Below are 22,546 nucleotides of genomic sequence, written 5' to 3'. Positions count from 1 at the left end.
TGCTGCTCTCCGCTCCGAATTCCGCTTCGAGCAGCTGGGAGAGAGTGGCCTGCTGTCGGACTCTGGTCCCCACAACGCTCTGCGGGGCCCGCGGCGCCTGCCGGGAGCTGTAGTCCTCGCTCTGCGTACTGCGTTCGCCGAAGGGGAGGGCGGAGCTGCCGGCGGCCCGGGCGGGCTGGCAGCGAGAGTGGGTGCGAGAGCCGCCTCCGCCTCTGCCGCCTCCGCCGTCGCCTCCTCCGCCCGGGCCGTTCGCTGCTGCGCGGGGAGAGCGAGGCGGGGCCGCCGGGGCCGCCATGGAGCCCGACTCGGTGATTGAGGACAAGACCATCGAGCTCATGGTGAGTGCGGCCCGCTGGACCGTCCGTTCTTCCGTCCTACCGGCCCCGGGCGGGCCTGCCCACCTCAACGTCCGGCGCGAGGCCAGCCTTGGCCCTTCCCTGCTGCCTCGGCCCGGACCTGGGCCCCCCGCCTTGCCTGGCCTCTGGCCCGGCGCGGTTCCTCCGGATCCCTCGAGCTCGCAGGCCGGACCTGGCCCGGCCCCCTCCATGCCACTCGGTTTTCCTCCCACCCTCCCTCCCTTCTATCTCCGGGCCCGTCCCTCGAACGACCCTCGCTCGCTCAGGCTGTGGCCTTAGCTCACACTCACTCTAGCATCCCGTTCCCCCTTTAGAAGGTATTTTTTTATTCTTCCCTGTTTCTCCAGCCCAGGCCTGCATCGCTCTTGCCAGCCCCACTCAGGCCGAGTGAGATGGTGATGGGAGAGGGTACAGAGTAGATCGACAGGGCCGTGGCCTCCGCATCCCGGAAGGGGTCTCAGCACCCTCGTCTCGACCTAGGGCTGTATTGGTGCCGGCATCGGCCCTATAGGGGAGGAGGTGGAGAGCTCTGGGGTTGGAGGCTGTGACCGAAAAGGGGCCTCTTTCCCGGCCCCCTGTGGTGTCCGGCTTCTCGGACAAAGGGTTTCCTACTCGGCCGAAAGAGATGTTTGCAGAGCAAGGCCCTAGGTACTCTGGATTCCATCTCCCTGGAAGGAGAAACTGTAACTTCACGTTTTCCTCAGCTGCTTTGGGAAATTGGGGAGGAGGGGGGAGGGGCTGTCTTCATCACTGCCGCCAGTTCTTTCTTCTAGAAAAAAAAGGAGAGGGGGAGCCTACGGCCCAGGGGAAGCGATCTCTCTTCTGTTTAGAAACCTTTGGTAGCCAGGCCAGACTCCCTGAACCCACCAACACCCCAGCCCCCTTCCGCCTTAGGACTTGGATCCAGAATGGGTTTTTAGAAACAGGACCACGAGAGAGTGGCTAGTGGAAACGAAAAATTTGCTACTTGGTGGATGATTTGGCGCAAAAAGTAGAATATGGCAGCTGTTACTGCCAGTTTGAACATTAGGGAAATCAAACTGGGCTCTGGAGAGTTGGGAGGGGGAAGTCTTTGCCTCAGCAAATGAACATGCCCAGGTTTTCTTCCTGTGGAAACCTTGACAGTGCCTTTGTATCTCTCCAAACAGTAAGCTCTTCTACCCTAGGGTTGAGAAGAAAGATGAAAGAATCTACTTAACACAGCAAAATGTTTTCCTAGCCAGATTTTCTCCAGTGTGAAAATGTTTATTGAGTCAGTGATTCCACTGGGTAGGGTCGGTGACATCAGAGCTACTTCCCCCATTTAATGCTATAAATAATAAATGGTGACACTGAAAGTCTGCTGGATAGCTGCATGGTTTCTGTGGATGATGGTGTCTGGGGAGTTGATATGCATGTTTTAAAAATGGAAGTACAGTAGCGTAAATACAGAGGCAGCTTAATATTTGCTGTCCTTTGCATAATTCACTGCACTTCTCCAGCAGTCTTGGAAATTAGAGGGCAAAAAAAAGCTCTGGTAGTTTCTGATTTGTGTGTGTGTGTGTGTGTGTGTGTGCACGCGAGCACACGTGTGGTTGCTTTCTAAGGAATACTGATACGAGTTTTTATTTGATTTTCACTTATTAGGTAACTTGTCAGTACAACTTATCAAACTTTTGTAATCAAGCTTTTGATATTCTGCAAATTTTGTAGGGATTATTTTGGTAAAATATCCTAATGGAATTACACATATAGTACACAGTACATATTCTTATATATGTACAATACCTGTACTTAGAACAGGAGAAGTAGGACATAGCAAAAAATTGTAACTTGGTATCTCTTTGAAATTGGCTGTTAAATTCTCCTTCCATTTTCATTCATTTAAAAAATAACTAGGGACTTCCCTGGTGGTCCAGTGGGTAGAACTCACTGCGGAGGGCCCTGGTTCTATCCCTGGTCAGGAAACTAAGAATCCACAAGCTGCACAGTGCAGCCTAAAATAAAATAAGTAGAATGTTTTTTTCAAAAGAATTAAAGTACAGTGTAATCCATTTAATGTCTTTGAATGGATATGGAAAAAAAAAATTCTTCCTAAATATAACTGGCTTTCTGTGTGTTTTGATTTTACATGATTGTACTTGTCTGATCTGAAAAGATATTTCAGACTTTTCAGGGACATTATTAAGTGGAATTCTTAGAAAATTTAACAGAGAAGACTTAATCAGGTAATCATCTGGATCAGTTTTAAAAGTGGCTTTTCATATACGGATTGTGATATTCCCTCAAAGGGCTACCAGTTAAGACTCTTACGCATCTGTTTCGTAAACATATATGTATTTATTTTAGTGTTATAGATAGCACAGATACTTAACAACTGATTTAATAAATCCAGGATCAGGAGTAGAAATGATAATGCCTTAAAATCTAATTGCACGTGGCTTTCTGTATTCACTGCATTTTAATTACAGTTTCCAGAACTAGATTAAAAACACTTTTTACACTGGTTTCAAAATAACATGATGAAAGGAGTGGAAGGGGTTAAACTGACGGTATTTTGAAAGCCTAAAGCATGAAATATTTTTAGATTTTTATGAGTCAGCTTCAGTACTCAAATATTTGTGATTGTGCTGCCTGTACCAGTTCGGTACTTAATGGTTAACAGGGTAACTTTAAATTGGTATTCCAGAGTGTGCTCTATCAAAGAAAGGAAACAGGGTTTCACCAATTTCTTAATCTTCATCCCTCTACTTTCTTTGATTTTGATTCCTCCTTCCTTTTTTTCTTGCACTTTTTGAGTTTCCTAGGAAATAAAACTGGTGATAGAATAATTAAATATTCAAAATATAACCCCCGTTGTTACTCCTACGCCTGCCTGTGACCAGGTTCACAAAAAGTGCCTCTCCAGCTGACCTACCTCGTATGTAGGATTCAGTCTTTAATATAGACTGTAAACTCTTGATTGAGACAACTGAATTTATAATTCCTGATGGTGAATAATTTAACCATCAGATGACTTTCATGGCCTTATATTGGCCCAATACATACCTAGTTTGTGGGACTGCTTCTTAAACTTCTGACTCTGGTTTTCAGTTCAGTTGCTCAGTCATGTCCGACTCTTTGCAACACCATGGACTGCAGCACTCCGGGCTTCTCTCTCCGTCACCAACTTTGGTTTTAATTAGCCTTAATATTACTGAGCTAGACAAGGAGTAAACCATTTGGAAATACACAGAAGTTCACCAGGCTTTGTCTAGTGTGGTGGACTTCACTGGGAAGAATGAAAGCTGCATTATGTATCACATGATATTTAATGCTTGAATTAGAAGTATAAGTTGTGCTCAGGCCCTTATTACTAGAAAGCATTCTCAGACCTGCTAATTGGAAGAAATGATCATTAGGCCTGCCTGTTAGAAAATAGCAAAAGTTAATGTTAAAGGTTTGGGAAGGGTAATCCTGCCTCCTCTGTGGGTGTGAGAGTACCCTTTACCCCCTTTACTCAAGTAATGGGCAGTTTATCCTCTGTTGTTAGCTGCTTGGTTCACTTCTTGGCTAAGTGACCTTAAGTGAATCATTTCCCTTCTGGTTACCTCTGAATGGCTATATTACTTGTTGAATGTAGTAACATGGGTAAAATACATTGGATCTCATTAAGAACTTATAATATCAAATCTATTTTTAGAGCTGTTGAAGTACAGACAGGCCACAAGACCAAAGAGATGAAAGAAACTAAATGACATTATTGGAAGTAATTATCTTTTGTTCTTTTTACATCTCTCCCCCTGCCCCCTTCTAGTCTTTGGCTTTCTAAGTGAAATAGTGGGATTGTTTAGTGGCGCCTTTAAAAAATTGGGTCTTTGTCACCATCACTTATCCTCATTGCCTCTAGCCGTGTGCTGCTTTACCAAATGCAGATTAAATAGACAAAGGCTTAAGTAGGGTCCAAATGAAATAAATCACATGCTGTTTATAGACCTCACTGACTGGCCTCAAGAGGCTTGTGGCTCAAATATTATCAATTTTTAGTCCTGATTTTGGAGTAGGTTAGATGTCCTTTCAGATTTGATAAGGATAAACCTGATCCTGCTCACACGTCTTGGCACTCTTGGCCCCTGACTGCTGTCTCCTGGAAACCGAGAGAGCTCTGTAGCACAGGAGGATTGCTAGCCCATTTCATAGGTTTACAGAACAGCACGTGTATTCCTCTGAGTAGTTATGTTTGTTCCTATGAATTTTAGAAACAGACTTTCCTGCGCTGTGAGGAGCCTGGGATCTTGGCTTCCACCTGGTGATATTTACAGTTAAAGGGAAAGAAAGCATTTGAAGTCCTCACTATTCAGATTCCTGCCTCCCTTCCAGCTTTTTCTTCTCACATTCCTCACTTATTCTATATTCCAGCCAAAGTGTGGAGGACCATTGTTCTTCAGATTTCCTTTGTCAGCACTGATATGAACTGACCTAAGCCCGTGTCTCAGGCTACTGATATTAATGGGAAGGACCTAATAGCTCTCCAGCCAAATTGATTTAGGTGAGATCTCAGCAATCCTCTCTTCCACCCATGTTGATAACGTCCTCTTCTCTCAGAACACAACTTAGATACCTCTTCTAGATGTCAATTTATATTATGGTGGCAGATATAATTTTGTTTTTATATCGATAGCAATGCCTACATGATAATCATCGTTAAATGAATGAGTGCTGGCACTTTGGATTTATCCTGTGGCACTTGGCATCTTCTGCGCTTGTATTAGAGTTTCCTGTTTGTGTCCCCTGTTAAATGATAAACTCCTCAACAGCGCCTTCTTGTAGAAGGTGTTCAGTGAATGTTGAGTTGAGCTTTCCTGTTGGTTGCTTACTTGGGTTATTGCTGTCTGCCTGTATCTTAGCCATCCTCTTTTCTGGAAATTCTCACCTATATCACTAATTCTCATAATGACTTGTTCCTAATGCATATGGGACTTACCAGACCTTCCTGTGTATCATGGAAGTTTGATCATGTCTAAAGCTGATTGTCCTTTGAATCCTTCACTATGTTTAGCGCTTGGGTGTGCAATAGATATTGATTTAAATTAATGTTAGATTTTTTTTTCATGCTATGAAACCTTTTTAACATTTCTGTTTGATAATTCTTAAGACAAGTGGGGATAGATAGGGGAGAAAGACTGCTAAAGGGAAAAGAAGGGTGGTATGTGTTGCACAAACTTCTGTTCATGGACATTTTAACCATTATTTACAGACTCTTAAACATATACAAATTGAATTATATACATCCCAGAGCGTGGGTGATAGCAGAATATTGAGGAAACCAAATTCCTTTTATATCTGTTGATGTGAACTTGCCAAATGGTGATAAGTTCTAAGGACCTGTGACCTTAGAGACACATGATTTAACATAAAGGGCATGGGCTCTAGGGTGAAACACCTGAGTTTGTATCATAACTCTCACTTGCTGGCTGTGTGACCTGAAGAAAGTTAACCTTTCTCTGGTAAGATTTCACTGTGTGTAAAAATAAAAAAAAATGCAGGTATCGCTTCAGTGTTGGGAGGATTATGAGAGATGTATGTGAAAGGACCTTGCAAAGACTTGTCTCTCAGCAACTGTCTGCCAACCTAACTCTCCCCGCAAGTACAGGGACCGTATTTTGTCAAGTACAGTCAAGACAGATGGTGTGAGAAAAGTTTTAGTTTTTGTCCCTGATGTGTGCATGTACTTAATTGTGAAGCTTTGCAGAGGCCTAAAATTCAGTTGCTTTTAGCCATGCATTTAATGAGGCTTCTTTGGGGAAAATGATGAAATCATACAGAGTCAATACTGCCTTGGAAATCTGGGAAATACTCTTTCAATTACTAAGAACTACCAATTAGACATAATTAGACCTGTACTGTTGCGGAGAGAACCCACTTTAACCCTGTTTTACGTTTCCTGGTAGAAGGAGACTGGTAATTGTTCATACTAACACTGAGCATAGTGATTTATGTTTGATCAATTTAGTTTAGCCAAGGAAATTAGAATTTTTAAATTCTTATTCTTGTTTGCTGGTGATTTTGACCTTTAACAGAGTAAGCGGTGACTGGATACAAGATTTCCTCCTGAGTTCTATTGTTGTTCATTGAATTAGTTGACAAAAGGGGAAAAACCTGTTGGTCAAGAATGTGCTTGTTCCCCTCAGTTCAGTTTCTGCTGATCACAGTTGCCTAACAGGAAGTTTGTAGGCAAATGAGACACCAGCCAGGTAGACCTGACAGTCCAGTAGGGTATCTACTGTGGATTTTATTAACAGAAGTCAAAGATTGCTGAGTCCAGTTATGTCAGCAGGAAGCATTTTTAGGAGATTCCCTCTCAGGGTTAGTCAGCAATGAAGACCTTCACAGAATGGAAAGCTGTGAAGTAGAAACTGTGGGACATTAACATGTAGGTGGAAAAAAAGTTTGTGAATAGAGAGATGTGCAAATACCTAAGTACTATGAATATCGAAAACTGTTCTCTAAGAGCAAACCACTGGTCCACGGAAGAAAAAAAATTAAGTGAGAACTCTGTTAAGAAAAAAGAACCCAAGTAATTATTATTTCAGAGTTAAATTGAGAACTCTTAACCAGTTTTGGGAACTAATGATAAAATGTGTTTTGGTTCTGTGAAATGATTGCTTGGGAGACTCAAAGAGGAAGGGGCAGAGGACGTGAAGAACTTAATCCTTACTATCCTGGTCTGACATCTGTTAATCTTTGTTTCTCTGGCGGAAGGCCTGCCACCAATTAGGCATTCAGTAAATGTTTATTTGAAGGAAAGAAGGGGAAGTTAACTCGCTAATGGAAGAAAAGGCCTGATGGTGCAGGAGGCTCAGAAGTGAGTCTGTTAGTCAGATTGTTTGTGGCTGTGTTTTGGTTGTAGCAGTGAGTTACATGCTTTGAAAATCAGACTGTACTGCTCTAGCAGGTAACTACTAGCTGTAGCCCACTAGCATTTTTTGTCAAAATTGGGTTTGTAGTTTATTAGGCTCTAGACTAATGAGAAGGGCTTGAGCGCTTACTGTTTGTGATTTAAGTTGGGGGTTTTAAGGTATTTCTACCTGTTTGCTATGAAGAGGTTACTCTTAGACTGGTACTTCAGTCACTTCAGTGCTTTGCCAATACATGAAAAACCAGAACATCTTTAGTCTTTGCCTGTGAACTATTTATTGACCAATCTTGGAATTCAAGAATTCTTTGGTTTCAGCTGGGGTTGGGATTCTGTGTCTTTGTCACAGACACATCTTTGCCACTAGGCACACAGGCTGCGTGGGCAAGGGTATAAAATTCATGTTGTAGCCTTAGAATTGCATGAGTTTTTGATATTGAAGTGCTTTTAAGTGGCAAGATTAAGGGAGTTAGCCCTCTCAGGATGGCTGAACAAGTTCAGTTGTATTTTAGTTCAGCTAGGCTGAAATACTTACTGTTTTGTATTTTTGTGGTTCTCTGTTCTGACATCAGTTAGCTTAGAGCTTGGTTTCTTCTGCCCCAGGAATCATGGTCTTTTTGGTCCTTGGACTTTGGAGGCCACCGTATTCTATGAAAAGGGCATGGGCTCTACCACCTAGTGGATGTGGGACTTTGAGCAAGTTCTTTCTTCTCATATTTTTAAATATGAGTAGTGAATGTAAAAGGCCTGGTCCATTAGTAGCCCTTCAGGTATCATGGTCACTTCAGGAGCATTTTGGCAGTAGTATGGCAGTTGAGGAAGTAGCAAATGTATGTGCCAGCAGCTTCACAGTCTTTGGATTTTTAACTTTTTATCTGTGGCATCCTGTTGAATACCTTTTCCTGTCCTCCTTGTAGTTTGCTTAGAATTTATAGTCTAATTGTAAGAGTTGGTATGGTAATAAAAGAATGTTGATATAAAGTGGACCGGGCTGATGTGTTTAAAGGTGTTATCTAGTAAATTGTTTATTATGTTCTTTCTTTTCCCTGGTGTACCCAGTGACTGGCCATTGTGGGGGATTGGCCTTTACTGAGTCAGAAGTTCACTCTTAAAGTTATGTCACATGTTTTGAAATGTCCTATATTGTAGCTGAGAGTTTAAGATTTGAGTGATGTGTAGATGTCTTATGTGTAGCAAACTTAAAAATTTTTTGTTAGGTGCTTAAATAAATTTTTATTAGGAAATATTTGAGCCTCCTCCCCTATTAATTATGACTGACAAAGTTTCTGTAATTGTAGAGGAATGGTTTTAGGAAATGGTTAAAATTCATTGTAGCTGAATGATCTGGGACAATTTATGTGGATAGTAGAGGAAATTTTTATCATGTATTTGGAAACTGCATACTTGTCATGACTGAGTATTAATGTTAGGGATGCTTCCTTCTTTGTTTTGTGGAATTTCTTGTCCATCTCTCAGCACAGAGGTGAGCAGTGCTCCTGCACACCCTCTCGTATGAAACCGCAGACTCAGGGCTTGTACCTTTTTTCTGTGCTTCAGATCCACCACTCCGTTGACCCCTCCTTCCATTTCTTGGTGGCTGTCCTTTGCCACTGGTGCCATGGTGGGTGTATGGATTGCTTTCTGTCTTTCAACAGTTACCGAAGTGCATGTTTGGGATTTTGTTGAAGAAAGCTGGATACAGTAAACGGACAGAATCTTGGAAGCTGCTTGACTGCTGTCTTTTCTCAGACTAGTCTGAAAGGGAGTGCCCCCATTCATTCTGGATTGGTGGATCTGAAGTACAAAATATTGTCCAGGTAAGCAGTTACCTTGTATTGTTTTCTTATGTAGAACTCGACTCATTGAGAGAAACTTAAAATTCCTTTACTTCTTTTTCCAATATAATAGAGAAAGGAAAAAAATGTTAGATATTTATGTTTAGTGTTTATGTTTTGGTGTGGATTAGCTGGGTATTTGCTGGTCAAAACTTTGTTTCAGTGTAAGAAATGTAGTTATTTTTATTAAATAGGCCCAAAAGGTTTGTAGTCACAGCCTAACAGGAAATTCAGTTCAGTAAACAAGGGACTTTTTTTGAGGAATAAGTTGGAAAATAAGGGAGACAGATGATTATTTTGTATTATCTCATGATTTATAGTTATTACCTGGTCAAAATAATTTTTGTCTTTACTATGTAAAGTAGTGGTCTTTTATTCTTAAGACTCCTGGAGAGTCTTCTCTAATTAGCTACTGTTTACAGAGCATCTACTAAGTACCAGCCACTACTGTAGGCTCTTTGCACGTTTTTCTTATTTAGATGGCCTGTGCTTCGTGTGTATTTTACAGACAGTAAGATGAAGCTCTTGAGTTTAAGTAAGTACAGTAAGTACAGTGGCAGAGCCACTTCCAGCTAGTGAGTGGCAGAGCCAGGCTCTTAAGCTGGAGCCTGTATGTCTCCAAAGCTCTGGCTCTTTCCATCTGGCTACATTTGCTGAAGTTTGCACTTAACTTCAGGATTTTCATATTGTCTGTATACCGTTAGAGCAAGGTGTGGTTTTCTCCTGTGGGGTTCCACTTGGAGACCACCTGACGGGTCGCTGTTGGGTGTGATATTTTACTTACATCTGATGCTCTCTCTTCTTAATGAAAAGATTAGAAGATCTTTGGTCAGTTTATCAAGTGAACCTAAAGCTAACTTAGGAGAGGCTGTACGTTTAAATGTCAAAATGTGCTTTATACAGGGAAGTATCATTTGGTCTAGTGAACTCAAACCTGTATCTTCTCAGTTCCTCCTTAGTTTTCATTGGTTATTTAAATAGCTCGGTAGCTTATTATATAGACTAGTTTTGACCTGTGGTTTGTCAGTCTTACAAGTAAGACATTTTCAGGAAACTCATGACTTTTTCTGGTGTTTAAGCACTCCAGAGTACTCCTTTCCTTTAATCTTAAAAAAATTCTTTATCATAGACTGACCCTATGGCTTTATGATCCTTCTTTTATTTTATTCCTTTATATTTGTTGATATTTCTTCTGGGGGAGCATTTTTCACGTTTCCACATGGAAAGTGAAGAGCTTTCAGGATGCTGATGCTGATAGTAAAAGCAGTAGCAGTTAACACTGGGCACTTACTCTGTATTGAGCACAGTTCTAAACACTGTGCACGTATAAACTCATTTTCATGGGAACCCGGTGAAGTCGGTACCCTTATTTCTACTTTGCATATGTGGAATCTGAAGGCTAGAGTACTTAAATAACATATTCAAGGCCACATATCTAGTAAGCGCCAAAGATGAGATATGAATCCAGGCAGTTTGGCTTAGAGAATGTGCTTCTAATGTCTGTGCCTCAAGTTTGTGGAGTATCATCTAGTGATAAAAAGAGGGGTGGAAATCCTGAAGACTAAAATTGTGTATTCTGATTCCATGAAATCATTACAAAGGGAAAGGAAACAATTGTTGAGTATCTATTTTGTACCTTCTGTAGAAGATAGTCTAGCTCTAGGATTCTGTGTCAGTCATCCAAGACTGTCTACCAGGCTGTTTCCTGAGAGGACTCACAATAGGGTGAGTTTAAGGTTATCTTCCAGAACAGTGCTGTCCAGTTAGAACTCTCTGGATCGTGGAAATGTTCATTATCTGTGCTGTTCAATATGATAGCCACCAGCTGCATGTGACGCTCTGTAACTGAGGAACTGGATTTAAAATTTTAATTTAAATAGCCACAAATACAGTTTAGAACTTAACTTCAATCTTATGTCTGATTCTGGACTTAACTCTTAGAAATCTAATCTTGTCAGCTTGCTGAAAGCCAGCTCCTTATCCCATGGTTGGACTTACAAGACTGATATGTAAAATCAGAATTCCAGTTTATTAATTTATAATGATATGTGCATGTTGGTGTGATTAATGTAAACTTTTCTGATTGGTAGATTTGCTTATTAGGTCCTATTCAACATGCCAGTTTAAGTTTTTCAAATAAGAAACACTAGTTAGAAGGACCTGAAAACTCAAGCCAATCAAGTGGTTTAGTTAGCATGGACTTGACCAGGGAAGTGATATATTTGCTGACCTGAGACTGAGATGACCTCATTCATCTTTTACTTTAAGGATGGATGATTTTTCTGTCGTCTTGCAGCTTCTGTGCTTGCTTTTACTTCCCATATCCTTTTCTGATTATGGCATTCATTTTAGGCATGTTAATACATTCAGCTTGAATGCAGTCTTGTCTTACAAATCTGGGAAGCTCTTTGTTTTCCTTAAGGCACTTCTATCACTGTTAGGATCCATTTTGTGTTCATTTTTGTCTCTAAGAAGGCAGTTGAATTTTCCTTGCTTCCCTGAGGCCTCTTTTTACTGAAATACACTTATTAGCTCATTTAATTTGGTCCTATAGTGTGGGGGTAGAATAGGAACATACTCATATAAAAATGCCTGATACATTCTCTTTGTATTAGTTCATGTTATTAAATGATCTTGTTTTTAGCTCACTGTATCATTGTTTTGGGACTTGTTCTTGAGCCTTTTGTTCCTTAAGTAGAAAGAGTGGTGTAACCAAATTTGCATTTAAGAAGTTAACTTTTCAGGTGTCTGCAAGATGGATTGAAGTGACTCAAGGCAAGGGGTCTAGTTAGTTCAAGTGAGCAATGATTAGGTAAACCAAAGCATTGACAATGGGCATGGTAGAGGTGGGGTGGACTTAAAAGAGACGTAGATGGTAGGACCTACAGACTTGGGGGTTGGCTATAGGAGTAAAAGATGGATGTAACAGGAATTTTAGATTTTTGCTTTGGGCGCCAGAATGGATATTTGTTCTCTTTTTCAAGATAGGGAAGACTAGAAGAATAGACTGGAGAGTGTGGAGGGATGAGAAAGGAGTGAGTTCAGTTGTTGTTCAGTGAGTTGTTCAGTGGGTGAATCCTCTAAAAGGAGAAGTATCTAGTAAGAATATTGATTGGGAACTCACCAGAGAGAGCAGAGAAAGAAAGGTTTGGGGATTTTTATTTAGCCTCAAGTGGTGGCTAACTTTATTTAGTGGAATTAGAAGATTAATAAATGGGGAAACAAATAGATGGGGAAACAATGGAAACAGTGACAGACTTTATTTTTCTGGGCTCCAAAATCACTGCAGATGGTGACTGCAGCCATGAAACTAAAAGACGCTTGCTCCTTGGAAGAAAAGTTACGACCAACCTAGACAGCATATTAAAAAGCAGAGACATTACTTTGCCAACCAAGGTCCATCTAGTCAAAGCTTTGGTTTTTCTAGTAGCCATGGATGGATGTGAGAGTTGGACTGTGAAGAAAGCTGATTGTCAAAGAATTGATGCTTTTGAACTGTGGTATTGGAGAAGACTCTTGAGAGTGTGGACTGTAAGCAGATCCAACCAGTCCATCCTAAAGGATATCAATCCTGAATATTCATTGGAAAAACTGATGCTGAAGCTCTAATACATTGGTCACCTGATGCAAAGACCTGACTCACTGGAAAAGACCCTGATGCTGGAAATGATTGAAGGTGGGAGAAGGGGATGGCATAGGATGAGATGGTTGGATCATGTCACCGACTCAGTGGACGTGAGTTTGAGAAAGCTCTGGGAGTTGGTGATGGACAGGGAATCCTGGCGTACTGCAGTACACTGGGTTGCAAAGAATCGGACACGACTGAGCAACTGAACTGAACTGAAGATTAATAAGAGTAAATAAAGATTTGAGGAATCTATATCTGTGCCTGGAAATGCTAATATAAAGAAACGGGCTACAGCTCAGGTTATGATGTTGAACAAGAGGTGTTACTACTCTCTCTTTTTCACACTGATCTGGGAATTCTGACAGCCTGTTCCCAGTCTTCACATTCGTCCATTATGTTTGGATTGTGGTATTTTTTCCACTGTAATGATTTATTTCATTCAAAGAGATACAGTTTTTGAAATGTATTTTTAAAGAGCCATTTTGTCATTACACATCTTACCTGTGTGTTAGTCACTCAGTCGTGTCCGACTCTGCAACCCAGTGGGCTCCTCTGTCCATTCGTAGATTTGTCAAATTCATTTTTTACATCCAATGACAAAAACAAGGGGAAATTAACCTAAACAGTGAACGTTCTGGATTAAGTGTGAAATGGGAAATGGAAATTTGCTCTTCTCTCAACCTGTCTCAGTTCCTGAGTGCTTCTCATATGGCTGTGATAAGACACATTTCTAACATCACAGCAGGAGGCCTGAGTAGAAACCAGCTATTCAGCGTCTACTAGTTAGTCAGTCGAAGAAACAACAAACTGTTCAAGTGCTTGTGTGAAAATTAGCTGTGTAGAAATAATTGAGATGATGTGTTGGTCCAGTGTGGCATATATTTAAGAGATTTTTAAGGCAGATTTTTACTATGTGCTATTTTCATCTTATGCACAGACTTTAGACTGTAATTCTCAGGTGAGCTATAACTCCACTGTAATTAGGCTTTGATCATGAAAGCATGAAGATATGATGATTTCATCATAGCTACAATCAATAGTTATCAAAAAGCTTTTTTGAATATATCGTGTATGTCTGTGTTATAAGGTGCAAAAAAGAGTATTCAGTAAGAAGAAAAGTTTCCCATTCTCTTCAGTGTCAGCTTCTCCACCATCCCAAGGGAAAAAAAATGCAGGAAGGCAAGTGGTTGTCTGAGGAGGCTTTACAGATAGCCGCGGAAAGAAGAGATGGGAAAGGCAAGGGAGAAAGGGAAAGATATATCCAACTGAATGCAGAGTTCCAGAGACTAGCAAGGAGTGATAAGAAGGCCTTAGATGAACAGTGCAAAGAAATAGAGGAAAACAGTAGAATGGGAAAGACTTGCAATCTCTTCAAGGAAATTGGAGGTATCAAAGGAACATTTCGTGCAAGGATGGGCACAGTAAAGGACAGAAATGGTGAGGACCTAACAGCAGAAGAGATTGAGAAGAAATGGCAAGAATACACGGAAGAACTTTACAGAAAGGGTTTTAATGACCCGGATAACCATAACCAAAGGTGTGGTCACTCACCTAGAGCTGGACAACCTGTAATATGAGGTCAAGTAGGCCTTAGGAGGAGAAGGCAATGGCACCCCACTCCAGTACTCTTGCCTGGAAAATCCCATGGACGGAGGAGCCTGGTAGGCTGCAGTCCATGGGGTTGCTAAGAGTTGGACACGACTGAGAGACTTCACTTTCACTTTTTACTTTCATGCATTGGAGAAGGAAATGGCAACCCACTCCAATGTTCTTGCCTGGAGAATCCCGGGGACGGGGGAGCCTGGTGGGCTGCCGTCTGTGGGGTCGCACAGAGTCCACACGACTGAAGTGACTTAGCAGCAGGCCTTAGGAAGCATTGCTAGGAACAAAGCCAGTGGAGGTGATGGGATTCCAGCTGAGCTATTTAAAATCCTAAAGGGTAATGCTGAATATTTATTAGAAGGGCTGAAGCTGAAACTCCCAACACTTTGGCCACCTTATGGAAAGAGCTGACTCATTGGAAAAGACCTTGATGCTGGGAAAGACGGAAGGCAGAAGGGGCAGAAGGAGAAGGGGCGGCAAAGGATGCCGGTTGGAGGGCATCACTGACTCAATGGACATGAATTTGGACAAACTCCTGAAGGTAGTGGAGGACAGATGTAACCGGTGTAATAGCATTACACTGTTTTTAAACTGGTTGCTTTTTAAATTGTTCTTTTATTTTTCTCATAGCTTCTTCTTATGAAGAATTTAATTTATATGAGAATTGAGGAAAAAACAGTACAACAAACACTTGTATACTCTCTCCACCTAGGCTCAACAGTTACTAACATTTTGCCTTATTTGAATCACTTCTCTGCTCCCACCTTGGTCTTCCCTTCCCACCCTCTTCCCTTTTGTGTCCTCTCCCCAAGTAAGCACTCTTTTATGTTAAACAATTTGAAAGTACCTTGCAGACACTATACCTCACTCTAAATATTTCAGCAGGTACCTTTTAAGAATAAAAATAACCTCTCCTCTCTGAAAGCCAACACGCACATAATACATGTACCATGTATATAGTATATATCTCCATATTACAACCAAATATTAAATATAGTCATATGCATTTTATACATAAAATAAAAACCACAAAAGCTATTTTTATCTGAGAAAATGAAAGTAATTCAATAATATAATATTCAGTTAAATTTTTCCACTTGTCCCAAGAATGTCTTTTCGAGCACACCTTCTTTAAAAAAACAAAAACCAGGTTCCAAGCAAAATAACCCCTTTGTATTTAGTTATGATGTCTTTTTAATTTCTTTTCATTTTAACAGTCTCTCTGCCCTTTTCTGTCTTCTGCGATTGACTTTCTTTTTTTTTTTTTTAAGTCCAGTTCAGTTGTCCTGTAGGATGTGCCACATTCTTCACTTGTTTGAACATTTCCTCATGGTGTTATTGAGCTTGCTTCTCTAGCTCCTGACTTCCTGTAAACGGGAAGTTATATGAGAGGCTTGATTGCAGCTCATTTAAACATTTTTGACAAGAGTGCTTCATCACAGGTGAAGTGTACTTTGGGTTGAGTCATGTCGGGAGGCACCTCAAATGACAAGTTATCCCATTATGAGCTGTGCTAAATTTGATGCTTTGTCTAAGGTGGCAGCATTCACATCTCTCCATTAAGGTACAGTTTTATCATCTGTTATTAGAAAGGACTCTATGGAATAATATTTCAGTACCTTGTAAATAACCTGTTACATTATAGCCTTTCACCCTGTGGTTTCAGCTTCCTGAGCCTGAAATCATTTATTACAATATAAATTACAAAATTTTGGCTTTCTGTCATTTCGTCTGTAGCATTCACCGAGGCCGTCCCTGTTTCTCCTCCTTCCTTTTTGTGTATCACTGTTCTCTTCATAGACGTTTATTTATTCAGTGTGTTAACGGTCAATTACAGTCTTTATGGGTGTTCACATTTAGCTAATAAGAGCCCCTCAGGGTAGCTCCTGCTTCCTTTTCAACGTGAGTCCATCAGTTTTGGTGTGCTCCTTGGTCTTCTGCTTTGCCTACATATCAAAAATCAACCATTTCTCCAAGAAGCTCTGGTTCCTTTTAGTGGAGAACGGTGTTTAGAAACCAAAATCAATACTATTGGGTTTTGTTGCTTCTAGATCTTTTCAATAGACAGAACTAAAATATGTATTTGAAAGAATCATGGGTTCATGTTAGTTCTGAATCAAAGTTAATATTACAGGGATATTTTTCTGAACCTGTTAGCCTTTTAATTTTCAGAATCCTAGGGATCATACTGTGAATGGCCATCTAGTTGAAGTACTAATTGCCATGCATATAGGCAGATAAATAGCTCTATTCATTAATTATTAAGCACATAATCAACAGGTTCTGTTTGATCATGTAGGGAATACAGAACAGCATCAGGTGTATATCTTGTTTCTAGAATCTTGCAATCTTTTATGTTAAAAACTGTAGTACAATGTGAAAACTGCCAAGGATCATGAAAAGTGGATATACACTTTTGTGGAATACACTTTGTGTGGAAGCTAGGAAAAAAAGGAAATTCTATAAAGGACAATTTTAAAAGTTATCCTTTGAGGCCTGAGCAAAGTGGATGTGGATGTACTGGGTTGGAAGAGGGATTTCCTAGCGAAGGTGAGTGAGTGAACAGCCGTAGCTGGTGGGCTGTAGTGCGTGCTGTCTGTCAGGAGGTACGAGTAAGTGGTTGTGTGGACTGTTGTGGTGTCGTTTGTGTGAAGGAACTGAGGTAGATTGCAGATGCAAAGAGATTATAATCAGGTCTGGGGTTATCCTTTAGGTCAAAAGTTACAGACAAGTAGCCTGTAGATAGAGATCCACAGATGTAATTTATTTGATCCACATAGATTTTTAAAAATTGAGACATTTCTCATCAAAACACTGGTTTATCTGAAAACTGGAGCTGAGTCATGGCTGCTTTTTTGAGCCAAGGCTCGTCCTTTCCGGTTCACCACAGCTCCTGTAAGACTTTCTTTTGAACTTGTCCTCCCTGTAGGAAAGGAAGGATGAGAGAGTAGTGGGTGTAATGGGAGATGAGAGGTGACTTGAGTTTGAGCAAAATCCATGCTTTAGGAAGATCTCTGTGGCAGTCAGCTTGGAGGATGCAGTGGAGCAGGGAGACCAATTAATAGACTGTTGTAATGTTTCAGGGAAGAACTCACAAGATAGTAACAGATGGTGCAGAGAGGAGGAAGTAAGACACTGTAAACGCAGAACGGGTAGAGGGTATTGATATGAATTTCTGTCTATGTATTGAAAAGAATGTAAATCAGACTCTTAAAACATGAAGTCCAGTTTGTAAAAAGCTTTGTACACATAAATCAGTATCTGGAGGTTTCTGGAAGTTAGCCACATATTTTTTAATGTATTGGTTAGTTTTGGAAGACAGTGGTAATAGTTTCATCCATGGTCTCTGTGTTTAGTTTTGCAGTATGCACAATAACATGCTTCACCAAAGCCTCTGATACGCCTTTATTCCTGAAAGTTGTTTGTAAACTTTAGGGAACTAAACTTCCAAGCAAAATATTGGTGATGCTGGAACTTCTTTTCAAATGCTGGCTGCTTGTATTTAGTTTTCTCCACAATCTCAGCAAGAAATTTAATCAACAGGATAGTGAGTCAATAAGGGATTGCACCGTAGACTTAAAGTTGCACCTTTATTACAATCTTACATGCTGTTAATAAGTATTTGGGCGTCTCCCCTGTCTGGTTAGGGCGCGACTCTATCCAGTCCTGTTGGCAGTGGCACTGCCCCAGATACTTAGTGGCGCTGCCAGCTCAGATAACCTGAGGGAGGTGGGCACGAAGAGCATGGGCTTGAGGAGCCTGGGAGTGAGAGTGATGTACACCAATGGGAACCACACCTGGGTACTGTGTAAAAGGCTTCCAGCTTCAGGGTTGAACAAAGATTGGTTACAGGGCAGCTGTATGTGTATGTGTGTGTGTGTATACACACACACACACACGTGTGAGTATTTAACTTACAAAGAGTATAGAACACCAGTCTTAAGTGCACAGCTCAATGATTTTCTTTTTAACATAGGTATGTACTACATTGTGTAACCACTACCCAGATCAAGATAGAGAAGATGCTAGAGGCCCTTGAAATAAACCCTCCCAGATGTCTATTCTGGCCTTTTTTTTTTTTTTTACTATTGTTTACTTATGGCTGTTTTTGGATTTTACATAGATCGAGTTATACAGTATGTATTAATACATACTCTTATATTTCTGCCCCCACCCCCATCATGTCTGTATCTGTGAAACTCCCCATTCTGTTGTATATAACAGGTTTCCCCCCTTGGTCCATTAATCCATTGTGTATATAGTTCATCTTTATTTTATTGTTGACACATTACTTGGCTTGTTTCCAATTTTTGGCTTTTATTATGAATAACATTTCTAAGGTGAACATAAGCACTTGGGTCTCTCAGTTATAAAATGCCCGGAGTGAAATTACTGGGTCAGAGGATAGGCATGTATTCCGTTTCAGTAGATCTGTGGAGCTGTTTCCCAAGCCCTTCTGTCCATTTAGATGCCCTCTCTAACGTGGAGCACTCCAGATATCCCCTTGGCTTTGCCAGTCCTTTTCAGTTTAGCCATTCTGTTCAGTGTGTATGGATGTCTACGTTGTAGTGTTTTTTTTTTTTTTAATCAACTTGCTGCTGCTACTGTTGCTGCTAAGTCGCTTCAGTCGTGTCCGACTCTGTGCGACCCCATAGATGGCAGCCCACCAGGCTCCCCCGTCCCTGGGATTCTCCAGGCAAGAACACTGGAGTGGGTTGCCATTTCCTTCTCCAATGCATGAAAGTGAAAAGTGAAAGTGAAGTCACTTAGTCGTGTCCGACCCTCAGTGACCCCGTGGACTGCGGCCTTCCAGGCTCCTCTGTCCATGGCGTTTTCCAGGCAAGAGTACTGGAGTTGGGTGCCATTGCCTTCTCCGTTAATCTGTACTCATTTCAGGTACACTATTTGAGTTTTGAAAACTGTATACACTTACATAACTACTACCACAGTCAAGATAGAACATTTATACCCCCAAAGAATTTCCCTCATTGCCATTGTCTCCTCAGCAGCATCCTTGGCTGCAGGTCGCCTGCTTTCTGTAACTGTTGGTTACTTGTGTGTGTTTCAGAATTTCATATAGGTGAGACAGGTACAGCGTGCATATACTACATGTATTCTGACTGTGATTGGCTTATTTTGCCCAACATGTTTTTGGGATTCTTTCTTGTTATATCAGTTGTTTGTTCTTTTTCATTGCTTAGTATTGTTTCATTTTAAGAGTATACAACAGTTTTGTTTATCCATTCTCCTGCTGATGAATATTTGGGTTGTTTCCAGTCTTTGGCTGTTAGTAATAAAGCTTACATGAACATTTGTGTTCAAAGTTTTGTTTGGACATTTCTTTTCTCTTGGGTATACCTAAGAGTGGAGTTGCTGGCATAGTGTAGATGTATGTTTAGTTTTTCAAGGAACTGCCAGATCTTTTCCTAAAGTGGCTGTGCATTCTTAGAGTTCCTCTGACAGTGTATCAGAATTCTAGTTGCTGTATATCCTCGTCAGCACTTGATACTGTCACTGAATTTTAGCCATGCTGATAGGTGAGAAATAGTATCTCATAGTGGTTTTAATTTACACTTGTGTGGTGACCCAAGAATGAAAGAGCAGATAAAACCAAGGAGGGTCTTGGAATGCAGAAATAGAAAAACCAGACCCTCGTCCTTCCCTACCCCAAGTTGTAACTTTTAATGGATTTCAGGCCCTCCTGACCAGTATTCCTGTCTCCACTCCTACCCCATAGGGAGAAGGTATTTGCCTTACTCTTTCCTCCACCCAGTATATGTGCCTCATCCAATCAGCAAATGACCTGCAAGACCCCATCCCGCTCTTTGTACCCTGGGTATAAAAGTGGAGTAAGGACCCCTGTTCAGTGTCAGTTCTCCTTTGAGCTGGCCTGCTGTTCTAACAGCGTCTCCCACTCTAATAAACTTTATTTCCCTCTCATTCTGTCTCATGTCTGGAAATTCTTTTCCAGCCTGCTCCCAGACCACGACAGTTTGCTCAATGACTAATGATGTTGAGCATTTTTTCACCTGCCTGTCAACCAGTTAGCTATTTTGTCTAGAGACATGCCTGTTCAAATCTTTTGACCCTTAAATAAAAATTGAGTTGTCTTTTTCTTATTGATTTGTGGGAGTTCTTTATAACAGCGTGGAAATGAGTTCTTTATCAGATACACATATTGCAGACACCTCTTGTTCTGTGGCTTTTCCAGTGTCTTTTGATGGGCAGAAGTTCTTAATACTGATGAAGCCTAATTATTTTTTTCTTTCGTAGTTGGGCTTCCCTGGTGGCTCAGATGGTAAAGAATCTGCCTGCACTACAGGAGACTTGGGTTAGATCCCTGGGTTGAAAAGATCCCCTGGAGGAGGGTATGGCAACCCACTCCAGTATTCTTGCTTGGAGAATCCCCATGGACAGAGGAGCCTGGCAGGCTGCAGCCCATGGGGTTGCAAAGAGTCAGACCTGACTGAAGTGACTAAGCACAGTTAATCATTTTTTTCTTTCATTGTTACTGGTTTTTGTAACTATTCCTGTTTATGAAAATTTTGCCTGCTCTAAAGTCTTAAAGATATTGTGTCTTCTAGACTTGTAATGGTTTTACTATCTCAAAATGATTGTTTTCTGTGGTTGAGATAAAGATTCATTTTTACTTCCCATGGTTATCCAATTAGCCTAGTACCATTATTTACACATACATTACAAAACTATTGAAAAACTGTTGAATAAGAAGTCTATTTTCTTTTTACAGAAGTAATCCATATTTATTATAAGAAAGTTGAAAATAAAAATTATGTAAAATAAGAAATAAAAAGAATTAAAAGTTCCCCTTATAACTACTGTTAGTATTTGATATACTTCTTTGCCTTCATATACGTATTTTTTTCCTTCATATACATATTTGTATGTTTTGAAACATACAAATGTATGTTTCAAACATTTGTTTTTCACATTAAAATTAATTTGCAAACTGCCTTTAAAGCTCAACAATATTTGTGACATCTTTCAGAACCATCATGTATTTCTTTATAATTTGAAGGGGTGCCTAATATGCATGGATATTCAAGTGGATAACTAGTTAAACTACTCATTTATTAGACATTTAAGTTATTTTTAATTTATAGCAACTTAAAACTGGTGCTCTTTCTTGTAGTTTAATCTTTGAACAAATCTGTGTTACCTTGGGGTAAGTTCTAAGAGGTGGAATTGTTGGGTCAAAGAGTGTACACATTTTTCAGAGCAAGTGCATTTTATACAGTCAAAAGTTTTACCCACTTTCTCCTGTTTATATGAACATGACATGTCACACCGACCATATTCTATGAAAGTGCTGTTTTCTTCATGTTTATGTTGTTTTAAGGTATTAATAATTGTTTAAAATCCCAATTTGGTTTAAAGAACTTAAAATTTTCTTTAATTACTAGTGATATTGCACATATTTTTCTTATGTTTATGGCTATTAGTTTCTTTGTGAAGAAAGAACTGTTGAGGTTGAGCTGTAGTTCTCTTCTGCTGATTCTCCATCCAGGTGCATTTGGGGAGTGGTGGAAGGAAGTCGCCAGGAGGAGCTTCTGAGTTTGTTGTGGCCAGGCCATTGCTGCTCTTTTGTGATTGAAATGGCCATTTTCATGGGAAGCCAGCTGCTGGAGCGTTTGTGTCACTCAGCACACTGTCTGCAGCTGGCTTATGCCAGGTCCCTGCTCTGGCTTGCCCTGGCTGCAGGTGCCTTTATGAAGCACTTCAGGACCTGTCATTCTGGCCTCACTGACAACTTCAGGGACACTTGCTTCTACTAGCCTTTGCTGCTGTAGCTAGGAAGTGAGGTTCTGCTGGGAATTTCTTGCACTTTTCAGGTAGATTTTCTTTGTTTACATGCAGTAAACCCTATTTTCCAGTCCAGTTTTTCTCTGTTGAATGGAAATTCCTTGAAGTGTCTTATATTTGTGGAGAGTACTATAGCTACGGTCCTGATACCATTGTCTTTTACTTGTATATTTCTTTGGTGATTTCAGCTGCATAGTCAGAAACTGCAGCCATGACATCCATTTTCCTCCTGCGTCTTGTCTGTCTGCGCTCCTTTTCACTCTGTCTTTCCATGCTTCAGCCACAGTGATTTTCCCCCACCCCTTCCTCCAGAGCGCCAGGTTCTGTCTTGACCCAACAAGCGTTAACTTCTGTTATTTGTTATCAGGGATGCGTCATCCTTAATTCCTTTCTTGCCCATTTAACCTCTGCTAGTCTTTTAGAGCTGAGT

The 22,546-nt window shown here is 40.7% G+C and overlaps 1 protein-coding gene across 6 annotated transcripts in view; it reads left to right on the top strand.

The window, feature by feature from the left end:
* Window positions 1-240: 240 nt before the first annotated feature.
* FBXW11 (F-box and WD repeat domain containing 11) overlaps window positions 241-22,546 on the top strand; it is a 131,415-nt gene continuing 109,109 nt past the window's right edge. For 3 of the 6 annotated variants that reach the window (XM_061393213.1, XM_061393211.1, XM_061393212.1), the window contains exon 1: window positions 256-338. In XM_061393213.1, the coding sequence (XP_061249197.1) occupies window positions 294-338 (45 nt within the window). In that variant the 5' untranslated portion in view covers window positions 256-293. Of the gene's footprint in view, window positions 339-8,885; window positions 9,048-22,546 lie in introns of all 6 variants that reach the window. The other 3 variants (XM_061393216.1, XM_061393214.1, XM_061393215.1) reach the window with 2 other exon arrangements.

This window comes from Bos javanicus, chromosome 20 (genome assembly GCF_032452875.1).
Source record: "Bos javanicus breed banteng chromosome 20, ARS-OSU_banteng_1.0, whole genome shotgun sequence".
Lineage (NCBI taxonomy): Eukaryota > Metazoa > Chordata > Mammalia > Artiodactyla > Bovidae > Bos > Bos javanicus.
The sequence above is the reverse complement of the archived record's forward strand: the minus strand, read 5'-3'. Positions and strand labels throughout refer to the sequence as shown.